Consider the following 11,874-nt stretch of genomic DNA (forward strand, 5'->3'; position numbering starts at 1 on the left):
GATCACGCACCCTAATATGCCCGTCTTACATCCTGATCCATCGTTGTTGAGAAAACCTGGTAGATCGAAAGTTCACGTTATCACAACGAGATGGATTGGACAGAACCACCACTCGACACGATGTGGGATTTTGTAACCAGTTAGGACATAATCGAAGGGAGTGTTCTTCGTTACTAAGACGGGCTCCAGATAGTTTTAGGAATTGAAAAAATAAATATTTTTTATTATATTATTTTATTGTATATTCAATTTTTTTTATTATAATTTAATTGTATATTCATTTTTTTTATTATAATTTATTATATATTAATTTTTTTATAATATTTATTGTTATTCAATTTTTTATTGTAATAATAAAGTTTTACATCATTCTTTACGCTCACACTTTTCTCTACTATTCATTATAAGTTTATTTTATATATGCACTTCATTAAACTTACTCAATTAAGTTGTACATTATTCTTTTAATTAAGTTGTACATATTCTTCTAATTAAGTTGTACATTATTTCGTGAGGACGAGAAAAACGTCAACATTATTTCGACCCCACCTGCCAATAAGATTAAAGGATCGAGGTTAAGTTTAATATGGTTAGGAACACAATTTCGTGAGCTCACAGATGATGCAAACGAGGAAACTGTCATAAGATATGTGTGAGCATATATACTACAAATGATGGGTGGAAGTCTATCTTCAGATAAATCTAGACAACTATGACCTGAGGTTCAAGAGATAGCTAGGTCTTTTGCAACTATGGGCTAGGGAGCGATTTCCAAATTCTAAATTTAATTCAATTTAATTTTTATATCACTGATCTAGTTAATTTAAATTCTAAATTATCACCTGAACAGGTACATTACACTAAACATAATTAATTATTTTATACACATTTTTATTGTATTTGTCTTTCATATTCTCTAATATAATATTTTGTGTTTCAGGTTATTTGCGAGCCGAACAAAATTATTATGCATATTTTGCCTAATTTTTATATGAATGGTCAAAACATATGGCGGACGATGAGTCCTCTCATATGTTTTCACATTGGTGAATAGCATCTTCGGTGATGAGACAATTCGGCGGATGTCCCATCACCTTGTAATACTGAACCCGTACTGAACCCGTACTGCATGATATTGACTTAAGGACTGGAGATTGGTCCAAAAAAGTTGCATATTTGGTAGATGCAAGGTTTATTACAGTTGGGGTTTCTCTTGAATAGTTTGACACAGATGTCACTCCAGAATATATTCATTAGTATAATAATATCACAAGTAGATATTCATTAGTATAATAATATCACAAGTCGCTACGTCACTCGTCTGGTAGCAGTTGTGGGTCATCTGGTAAATGAATGAATATTATCTAATTATTTTTAATTTAAATTTATTTTAATATTGTCTAATTTGTTTTATAATTCACAGAGACTAAACAATAGTAGACTTCGTGAGGTTGCAAATTATTAGTCTATTATATTAGTCTGATGATGATGCCCCTATGATGCCAGCATTTGGTTTAGGACATTATGACTAAGAGGTTGGTCCTTTGTCTTCATACGTGCATGACATGGGGTCGTGTAGAACATAATGAATATTTATATTATGAAACGCCTATAGAGGTACCAGAGCAACATCAAGAAACGTCCACCTTATGGGACACATTGATTTTTGTAATTATTTTTATATAAATGAGATATTTAATTTACATTCTTTTGTTTTTATGAGATATTATTTTAATTTATTCTTTTTAGAATTTAAATAAAATAATAAAATATTTTTAGAAATTGTTTTTATAAAATGAAAAATTAAAAAAAAAAAAGAAAGAAGAAGGACAATGTGTAATAATTAAAAAAGAAAAAAAAAAGAAATTTGTACGAATTGAAGTGTACTCTGGCTCTCTATCAAAATCTCGATATCTCGCTCTTGCTCTTGCTCTCTCTTTTATTTTTATGAGATTATTTAAAAAAAAAAAAAAAGAAGAAAGGAAGAAAGAATGAAGGTCAATGTGTAAAGGAAAATTTATGAAAATCTCTCAAAATCTCTCAAAATCTCGAGTCGAATTATTTAAAAAAAAAAAAACAAAATTTTCAGAAATAAGTTTTTAAAACAACAATATTTTCCTAAATAATTTCTAAAAAGATAATATCCTTTTTAATTTTTCAGAGGGGAAAATAGATATCTTTTTCGCTTTATATTCTCATAACAAGTTCCTGTTTCCAAGTTCCAACCAAATTATAATTTTTTAAAAAAAAAAAAATCGTTACCCTAACATTTGTTGCATAATTTGAGACATTGTAAGCAGTGAGCAGAACGCGGCGGCCGGAGAAGACAAACAGAGGACGACTAAGGAATTAGAGTTAATGAGGAATCTTGTTCAGCTTACAATATGCGTACTCACTGTACTTCTTCGTCTTATATTTTGGCGGATTTTTCTCATCGACCAATTTCGGATGCGGCCCAACTTCAAACTCAGGCGGCGGCTCCAGAAACACCGGCCACGATATCCTCGTCTTCTCCTTGTTCACTCTCGTCCTGTGAAACACACTCTTGTACTTTCCATTACTCAGAATCTGCCCCCACAACACAAACACACTTCTAATTCAGCCATCTTCCACAACAGAAATGTAAAAAAAAAAAACCCTGAAGTTGAAGAACACATTTACCTCCATTTGATCCCCGATGTGGATGACGAGGGCATTAGGGATGTAATTGACGTCGTACCACTGCCCATCTCTAAACGCCTGAAGGCCTTGAACTTCATTCGGCACAAGAATTGTAATGGCCGACATGTCGGTATGAGCAGGGACTCCAAGAGCCAGATCAGGGCGTGGACATGGCGGATAGTAATTGATTTTCAGTAAATACACCAATTCTTCTCCACCAGCTCGCTCTTTTAGCTCGTGCCCTTCGAGCCCTAGCCCCAGTGAGAGGCTTCTAAACAGCTTCTCCACAACCCCATGTAAGTGCTTGCTGTACTCCTCATTCGCTGCCCTGCATACAGACCCAAAACAGAGTAACCCATCAAGATGTACGATCCTTTGGGTTCAACAATTTAGAATTCGGAGGGATTTCTTGATGTCCATACCTGTAAGAAGGGGGATTTTGGGGCCAGAAATTGTAGTTAATGGCAGAAGGAGGCCAAATTATGTGGAACAAATGGTCGACCCAACCTTTCTTTCCATCGATTTCTTTTTGGAGCTTAGTTCCATAGCCTTCGACGGATTTGGAACCAGGGGGTTTGGCGTAGACTTCTTTCTCCTCCGGTGGGAGCTCGAAGAATTCCTTCCCAACGGCCTGCAAATGGGTTATGGCTTCATTTGGGATCTCGTGGTTGATGATTTGAAACATGCCCCAATTTCGAGAGGCATCGTCGATGGCTCTGAGAACAGAGTCGTCATCTGGGTCAGTGAAATCGATGACAGGAACGGCGAGGACTTGGCCTTTGACAGTGGTGATTCCCGGCTGCTCGGTTTCCGAACGGACGAACTCGGCGGGGAGAGTATCGGAGTAAAGCACCGAGGAAGCGATGTCCTGGACTCTGCCGACCTCCATTTTGAAAATTTTGGCTAAGAATTTGGTGATGGAGAAAAAAAAATGGGGCTTTGTTGAAGCTAATTAAATAAAGAAAAGAACAGAGGGTTGAAAGTTACTTTCAAAGGATACGGTTTCAACAAACTTCCAGTTGGGTGCGTCTTTTCAGAACAGAATTGAAGGCTCGTAGCCTCCTCCTATTCACCATGCGCCTCACATGGATGTTGATGAGTATTAGTTTGGAATTACATTCCTATCCCAATAGATCAATCCGGACTTACCACTATTGCTACGTCTTTATAATAGTAGTAGAATTTGGTATTATAAATATTATTTGATTGGTCTTTAGCAAGCTATGGCAAAAAGTTATTTCAATTGTGCATGTACATTGATATTAAGAATGCACTCAAAGTCCCATATTGGTTGATAAGAGAATGATCATGGATTTATATGAGAAGACAACTATCTTCAATGGTATGATGTCTTTTCGGTGAAACCAAAAGTAAAGAAGTAAAGTCATAAGAGCTTATGTCTAAAGAAGACAATATCATACAATTATGGAGATATTTGGAAAGTTTGTTTTCTCAATCAAGTGATATCAATGCACCGACTAAGAATTATAGCTATTATTAAACACTTTAAACTAAAAATTTCAATTTTGAATTCAAAAACACTTTCACTGACTAAGTTTACCAAGTTTTTTTTTTTTTTTTTAGTATATGATCATCTAAGTTGGTCATTATAGCTAGTCGTTGGAGATGATTGATGGAGTTGGTGGTCGAAGTTGGTCATCAGAGGTGATTGTCGAAGTTGGCCGTGGGAGGTGGTAACGTGTGGAGTTGGACATCGGAAGTGATCGCTAAAGATAATTGTCGAAGGTGGCCATTGCTAGAGGTAGTCATTAGTGGTGGCCATCATCGATGTTGATGGTTGGAGTTTGACCTCTGAAGGTGGTTATCAAAGCATATCACCAAAGTGAGATGGCAGTAGTCACTGATGGTGGTTGTTGCCAAAGTTGGATATCGAAGCTGATCGTCAAAAATGATTGTTAGAGCATGTTGCCAAAATTGGTCATCAGTGATGATTCAATGGATAGAGTCATTAGTGCTAGAATAGATATATTTTACTAAATATATATAGATTTTGTCTATAGGAAATATTTGTATTTGGTTAAGTACTTCCTCATTTTCAATGATTATATATATATATAACATCAAGGATAATGGAATGCAAAGGATTATCTCACGGTTAGTAACATTGGAAGAGGGAGACAATAAGAGGGGGAAGACTGCAAACTCCAATAGCAAGAACACTTGAACTTGGTGACATTGAGTTATTCACCATCAACTTGTCTTAACCTAAGTCAATGTCATAAATACCTCTTTAATTTTGTGTCTAGTACGTCTTTGAACATTAATAGAATAATGGATCATTGACTTCTTTAAAGTTTTTTAAAATTCATATACCATTATCAAAATTCAATTTCATATTCAATAGATCCATTCATTTTATTTATAAAAAAATGTCGTGTTAAAAGTATAAGAACTTATTTAACACATATTACTATTCCAAAGTTTGATGGTTTTGTGTTGTGAATTAAGGAACTTTCTCAATCCCACATTTGAAAATCAATATAATATATATTTATAATGTTTTTCTACAGTACGTGGGTAGGAGAATCGAACTTTTAACTTGAGGTTAATAGTACATACTCAATATCAGAGCTACTCTCATTTTGGCTATAATAATTTTAAAATAATAATGAAACAAAACATCTATCAACAGTGTAGATTATGAAGTTTTAATAATAGCATGAGTGCTAAAGTGGCTGTTTTCTCAATTGGTTGGGGAGGTGTATATTACAAATATGGCTGCCAAAAGCAACTTTGGGCTGTTCTGCTTGAAGCATTTTGAGGGTAAATTAAAGAGAGATAAAATAATAGCATAAATTACAGAGAACAAGGACTAACTTAAGGATCTATAAAAAAGAATCAATGTTAATAGTTATGAAAAAATGGGATTAACCATATAAAATTAAACACGGAATAGATTTGGAATAGATTTTGAATGATTAAAAGTTTGTTTTGAAATAATTTAAAATATGATAAAAATAATTTTAATTATTTTAAAATAACTCTCAAACACGCACTAAGGAAAAGTGATTTTAGGGATTAGTCAAAGAACGAAAGAGTAATAAGATAAAGATAGATGGAAGGATTATATAGAATAATTGAAGAGAAAGTGAGAGAGGAGGGATTATAGGGAGTAGCTAAGGAGAAATTATAGAGATTAATTTAAGGGAGGATAATTATTAAAGTAAGAGACGAAGCATTAAAGGAAGTAATTGATAATTTAGGGCAGAGGTGAGAGTTATAAGGTAGCTAAAGAGCAAAAGGGAGTAACTAACGCAATTTTATCAAACAACCCTCGATATGAAAACGAGTACTTGGAAGTTGGAATTAAGGAGCCGTTTGGGACAAAAATTATCTCAGGACTATAATAAATATTGTTTTGTAGTTTCCAATTAGCTATCGTTGCCGTCAACACTATTTCAAAACCCTCAACCCTCAACCCTCAATTGCTACCGTATTTACTATTTGCTAGTGTTTACTATTTTACATTCATCATTTTTTACTTTTTGTTACAGTATTTACTATTTCGTTTTCAAACTAAAATAGTTTATCCCTTAAACACATTATTATAACTCAAGCTAAAATGCACCCCAAACACAAACTATTATAATCTAACTATAATAACTAATTCTTTGTCCCAAAAGTCCCAAAGTCTATTAGGTAGATGAACCTCTAATTTAGGAACACTAAAACTCAGTTAGTCACAAATTACCTTGAGATAAAGAACAAATTTCTCGATTCGAAAATCAATCATTCTACAAGATGTGGCGATAATCTTCTTGATGTAGACTGCAAAAATATATTAAAAAGTTTTGGGCTAATTTGACAAAAAAAGAAAAAAGAAAAAAGAAAAAAGCAAGCATCATGATTTGACCTACGAGTAAATAAAGAGCATGAGCTTACTAAAAGCCTTAAAAAGAATTTGTTCTCATGGTGACCACCTACTCGATATTTTAACATCTCATGAATTTTAGGACCCGTTTGGATTGATTTAAAAAAAAAAAAGTATTTTTCAAAAAAAAAATCATGTTTATTTAAACACTTTTGATCAAAACTGTTTAAAATACACTTCAAAGTTATTTTACGAGGTTGTCAAATACTCTATTTTTTTTTTTCTAAAATGACTTATATTTTAAATTAAATACTTGAAAATGTATTTGAAACATACTCTTAGTTTTCTTGACACCTAAATATTGTAAGATCAGAGTTATCGTATAAAAATAGTCGAATTACATACCAATTCGCCCAAATACTTGCAAATACTAAAAAAAAAAGAAAAGAAAAAAAAAAGTAAACTTGATCGAAACGACATTCAAAATGTTTTAAAATGATCTATCTCCTTAAATGTTTTAAACTTGCAACTCAAGATACGAATTGCAAGAGAGTTTAAAAAGTTCTTGGCTAAACTTGGCACAAAAAACTCAATTACTAAAATAAATTCATAATACTATTCTGTCCAAGACAATCCAATAACGAAAGAATCTAAAACATGCAATTAATTTATTTAAAAAAATATTTTTGAAAATAATATTATAAAAAAAAATACAACAAACAACATAGCTAAAACTAAAAATAGAATATAAAAATTAAAGATTAAAGGAAGAAATACCTTTTTAGATCTTAGTAAGTTTTAGGAATAAAATCATTAAATTTAATTAACTAAATATATGTGACAAAATGACCCGAAAAACAAATATATATATATATATATATATTTTCCCTTCTCTCTTCTCCTCTCTCTCCTTTTCCTCTTTGCTCTTTCTCTCTCCTTCGACTAGTCCTTTCATCAATCCTCTTTTTTTTTACTCTCATTTTTTAATAAAATTAACACCTCATTTCTCTTCACTCTCTCCAAAATATACTCCTTATTGACAAAGTAAAGAGGAGGAAAAAAAGAGAGACGAAAAAAAATTTCAAGTCATCTTGCCATATCGACATTTTGTTAATTAAACTTTAGGGTGGAGATTAAACCTCCGACCCCTAGGATGGATGGTTATGCCAATTACCATTGAAATAAATTCACCTTGACAATAATATATTAATAATGGGTAACTACGTTACATTATAAAGCATGTTTGGTATTTTATATGTAAAAGTATGCCGAAAAATGAGATGATGAGAGAACCTTGTTGATCCAGGATTTACGTTTTTCTTTGGCATATAATATACTAAGATATATTCGCAGATAACATTCCATCAACATTTACAACACGTCCCACAACTTTAAATTGAAATAACATTGTCCAGAGAGACAGCTTTTATGTAGACGCACCATTGAAGCAACCAAAACTTAGCCACAGCACGAGCCACAGGCAGGTAATGAGCCTGATTGCCATAAGTTCGGATCACAGATCAGTAAATCAATCAAATGAAAGTAAGGAGAAAAAGTGTTCAAAAATCATTCATTCAACTTACTGTGATCGATCCCTCGAACATTGTCTAGACCGCGAGGTGGACCACGAGGACGACCATAGGGCCCTGAGCCAGGACCTCCAGGGCCACCACCGTCCCATTTCTTCCCTGAACCGGATCCTTTTCTATATGCCTCTGATTTCTCCATCTACAAAGAAACATGGAAATTTTATCTTCGTAACTAACATGACACGGTTCTGAATGCTAACATTTTTCTGGGGCAATAAGGAACAACTTACCGAAAACAATGTGGTAAAAAACACACCAATAACGTTTATGATGGCCCAAAAGAAATCAGTTATAGTTTTGAGACGCCAAAATGATCTCTGGGATTTCACAACACCTACAAGATATCACAGCAAGTGCATAGTTGGTCAGTAGTCAGTACACCTTGATGCTCAACAGAATCAATAAGACGGAAACATCCAACTTCATAATTCCAAGGAAGAATCAGATCAAGAATAGTAACATGTCCAACCCACCTAAAAATAGCCCCAAAGTTTGTCAATACGAAGATAGCAAGTCAGATAAGATGGAAGTTAAAGCAATTCAATAACTCCTAAAACTTTAAAACATAAAATCAATTGAAATAGATACTGTAAAAAACAATGTCACACAGACAGCAGTAAGTAGAGAAGAGCTGAAAGAGGTCATTAATTAGACAACATGGTAAGCAACCGACAAAATGAAAAAATAACTCCTCGATAAGTTAACACACAAGCGATTCATCTATCAAAATACTCCAACACGCGACAAAGATGTAAAACAGGTGTACCAGGAGACAGGTAGCAGAGTGCAATAGGAAATTACACAGAGCTGTTTAATACCGGCAAATTTAGAATCAATTTATGCTTCGGAAACATGAACGTCCCCCAATGATTTATATGAGAAAGTTCACCAGTAAGAAGCAACCAAAAGGAATTCCAAGGCCTAGTCAATCTAAGAAATGTACAGATCTAGAGAATCCTGCTCAACAGACAACCAAAAGGGATCCAAAGCACGAGTTGATATTGATAGCATTAAACTCTTCCTGATAACTTCCTTAGGTCACAGACACATTTTTACGGGTTCATGAGAATTGAGACTCCATAAAACATCAATTTGTTAACCAGCATTTGAAAAAAGTGCATAAAAACGGCTAAACCATGAAAATATAATACATTATTTAGATCATTGATTCAGTACACAGGATTACAAAAAACAAAGTTATGAAGCTTGATAAGATTTAAAATTCATAATATCTTCTCTCTATAAGACTTGAAATTATGGTACTTTCACAAAATTTAACAAGATGTTCGTCGCAATGATGTAGTGGTTAACAAAACAAAGGCATGAATACTTCTACAATTTGCTTTATAACATGGACCTAACATTGATCACTAACACCGAAGAGCCAGACAAAAACAAAGCAAACAAAACAGGTTTAAAAGAAAATACATCTGTTTATTCATCAAATCTTCACAAGCACTCATACTTGTCTTCCATTACGAACTGCAATCAACAATACCATTTCAAGTTTTATATTGAGCAGTTGCATTTCATCAGGAAAAGATAAAAATTCCTCTTAAATGAATGGTAACCTTTTAAGTGAAGAGCCATTATCCTTGCCTTTTTATGCTACCAAAAACATAGAGATGATAAACACATTGTAGAAATAGAAACAGAGTGGAGGAATTAGAAAAACTCTGTCACCACACACTCAAAGAAATAACCAAATCCCTTCATCCTTAAAAGTATCAGAAACAGCTTGTAAAAGTGTGGCACCACAAAATTCAGAGTTTTAAGGTAAGGAAATAAGAATTCAACTCAGTCAAGCTATTTATCTTATCTAACTTCTCAAATGACAATAAATTTCCCGAACTCATCCGCCGAATTTCTCTATTTTCCCTGTCATTCATTCCATTAGGTCGCCAAACATCACTCTCTTTTCAACTCCAGTTCGAGGGTTTTTTTCCAATTCTTCATGATTAAATTCTTGACCTAGGTTTATTTCCATTCCTATGGTTTTATCTTTTGTGTACGATTTTTCCATATGATAACATAAAATTCAGGAAGTTTCTGACATATGGTTAGAAAAATTAGACCAAGAGATATGCAATCAGAACAATACTCCTTCCTCAGAATACCACGTCTTGCAGAAAAAATTATTGGATCTAACCTACTAAGACCAAAATCGAAATCGAAATCATGAAATGCATAAACCGAGGGAAAATAGGGAAAGGGTTCATAGATAAATACATGGACAACACAAACATAAAAGGATCATATCTGAAGACAAGAAGAGGAGAACCAAAATCCCCAATTCTATGAATGAAATTCTTCGGGTAACAGGGAAACAAAAGCTAAAATATTTCTCAATCCAAAGGTGATCAACCAATCCCTCTGCAGTGAAATCGAAATAGAAATGATTAGAGATTGAAAGAGAACCTCGTTCAACGTACGCCATGGGAGACTTTCCAGAGCTTTCTCGGGGTCGAAACGAAAGAAGCGATATTCTAAAAGCTGGCGGCCGAATTACCGTGATCGTGAGTTTTGGATCAACGAGAGGTTTCCGCTTCCTTTTTAACAATGATTTGTGCGAATTTTGGTTGGCTACAGCTACGTCATATATATTTCTCTTTTGTTACTTTATTTTTTAAGTTTTATTTAAACGTCAACGATCGTTCGACCCAGTCAACGTCGCCGGTCCTATCATCATCGATTAGGGATGGCAAAACTCCTCCACCCTGATTTTTTTAATTGTTAGTTCATATATATGTAAATAAACCACTAAAGCAGTGGCTAGTTTTAGTTATTTTTCTTTAATTTTAATTTTCTAATATAATAAATTTATTTTTTTTATTAAATTTACAATAAAAAATATTAAATTATTATTTAATTATTAATTTAAATAAATATATAACGGTAATACTAATTTCTTTGATAAAATTTATAATTTTACTGTAAATATTAAATTCAATTAATTTTAAATAATAAAAAGAGAATTTTTCCTCGAGCGATTTGAATCCCCGAACAAGGATTCCTAACCACCCAAAATAGAGAATGGGACATTAAAAATCTCTACGAGGATGGAGATGAGGAGTGCACCCTGCCCCCACCTTAGCCTCATTGTCATCGACAATTGAATGTGCTATTTTTGGTAGAAATATAAATTTATGCTCTAAGTTCTTAAATCATAACGGTTTAAATTGGAACCAATAGTTATATTAATTTAAACTCTGAATTTTATAAATATATCAATTTAAACCCTCTAACACGAGTGAATCAATTTAGATTCTCAATTAAAATTTATTTAAAAATTGTTCATTCAAATTATAATCGTTAATTTTATTAAGTAGACATTTGTAGAAGTCTATACATGTATAAGAATTTATGCATTCACGATTTTTAAATATAATCTTAATAAATATTCTAAGTCGATTCACTTAAAATAATTTAAAAGTTTAATTGAAAATATTAAATGTTTCTTCCGTTTAAAATTTACACGGATGTCGTTTATCTTCTCTCTTCAAAAACTTTTTTTTGTTTTTTTTCTTATAGTCGTACCATAATTCAAACAGCAAACCCCGAATAAAACTTGAAAAAGTGAGAAAGAAGGGTTTCAAATGTCTAATATAGAAGAAACTAAACATTTTTTTTTTTCCTTTTCACATAAGTATTTTTGTAACATCACTACGTGGGGATCCCAATAAAAAGGTCAGAAAGAGATTTGAAAAACTAATTTTTTAAAAAAGATGTTAATTTTGAAAAAACTTGTTTGAAATAGAAATTTTCCTAAATTATAATTATAAACTATGAAGC

General features: G+C 32.8%; 2 protein-coding genes, 1 long non-coding RNA gene and 1 other non-coding gene across 4 annotated transcripts; all 4 read right to left on the bottom strand.

Annotated features, from left to right (window-relative positions):
* Window positions 1-2,219: 2,219 nt before the first annotated feature.
* LOC120075949 (flavonol synthase/flavanone 3-hydroxylase) lies at window positions 2,220-3,754 on the bottom strand. The gene is made up of 3 exons (XM_039029707.1): window positions 3,084-3,754; window positions 2,662-2,989; window positions 2,220-2,568 (listed from the first exon to the last, which is right to left on the bottom strand). The coding sequence occupies exons 1-3, from the start codon at window positions 3,548-3,550 to the stop codon at window positions 2,356-2,358; spliced, it is 1,008 nt and encodes a 335-aa protein (XP_038885635.1). The 5' UTR covers window positions 3,551-3,754; the 3' UTR covers window positions 2,220-2,355.
* A 3,925-nt stretch (window positions 3,755-7,679) lies between these two features.
* LOC120076876 (selenoprotein K) lies at window positions 7,680-10,656 on the bottom strand. Its single transcript, XM_039030824.1, has 4 exons — window positions 10,501-10,656; window positions 8,313-8,416; window positions 8,077-8,221; window positions 7,680-7,986 (listed from the first exon to the last, which is right to left on the bottom strand). The coding sequence occupies exons 1-4, from the start codon at window positions 10,517-10,519 to the stop codon at window positions 7,952-7,954; spliced, it is 303 nt and encodes a 100-aa protein (XP_038886752.1). The 5' UTR covers window positions 10,520-10,656; the 3' UTR covers window positions 7,680-7,951.
* On the bottom strand, window positions 8,821-10,494 carry LOC120076877. The gene is made up of 2 exons (XR_005481660.1): window positions 9,654-10,494; window positions 8,821-9,564 (listed from the first exon to the last, which is right to left on the bottom strand). It is a non-coding gene; the product is annotated as an uncharacterized LOC120076877 (long non-coding RNA).
* LOC120076935 lies at window positions 8,841-8,985 on the bottom strand. Its single transcript, XR_005481682.1, has one exon. It is a non-coding gene; the product is annotated as a small nucleolar RNA snoR137 (small nucleolar RNA).
* Window positions 10,657-11,874: the final 1,218 nt, after the last annotated feature.

The sequence above is a fragment of the Benincasa hispida genome, chromosome 4 (genome assembly GCF_009727055.1).
Source record: "Benincasa hispida cultivar B227 chromosome 4, ASM972705v1, whole genome shotgun sequence".
Classification (NCBI taxonomy): Eukaryota; Viridiplantae; Streptophyta; class Magnoliopsida; order Cucurbitales; family Cucurbitaceae; genus Benincasa; species Benincasa hispida.

Excerpts from the sequence above, each read along its gene's own strand:
- LOC120075949 (XM_039029707.1), bottom strand. The coding sequence starts at position 3,550 with ATGGAGGTCGGCAGAGTCCAGGACATCGCTTCCTCGGTGCTTTACTCC. Across the intron at positions 2,990-3,083 it reads CAAAATCCCCCTTCTTACAG|GGCAGCGAATGAGGAGTACA; the intron begins GTATGGACATCA and ends GTCTGTATGCAG. Across the intron at positions 2,569-2,661 it reads ACATCGGGGATCAAATGGAG|ATTCTGAGTAATGGAAAGTA; the intron begins GTAAATGTGTTC and ends TTGTGGGGGCAG.
- LOC120076876 (XM_039030824.1), bottom strand. Across the intron at positions 8,222-8,312 it reads TTTTTACCACATTGTTTTCG|ATGGAGAAATCAGAGGCATA; the intron begins GTAAGTTGTTCC and ends GTTTCTTTGTAG. Across the intron at positions 7,987-8,076 it reads TGTTCGAGGGATCGATCACA|GCTCATTACCTGCCTGTGGC; the intron begins GTAAGTTGAATG and ends TATGGCAATCAG.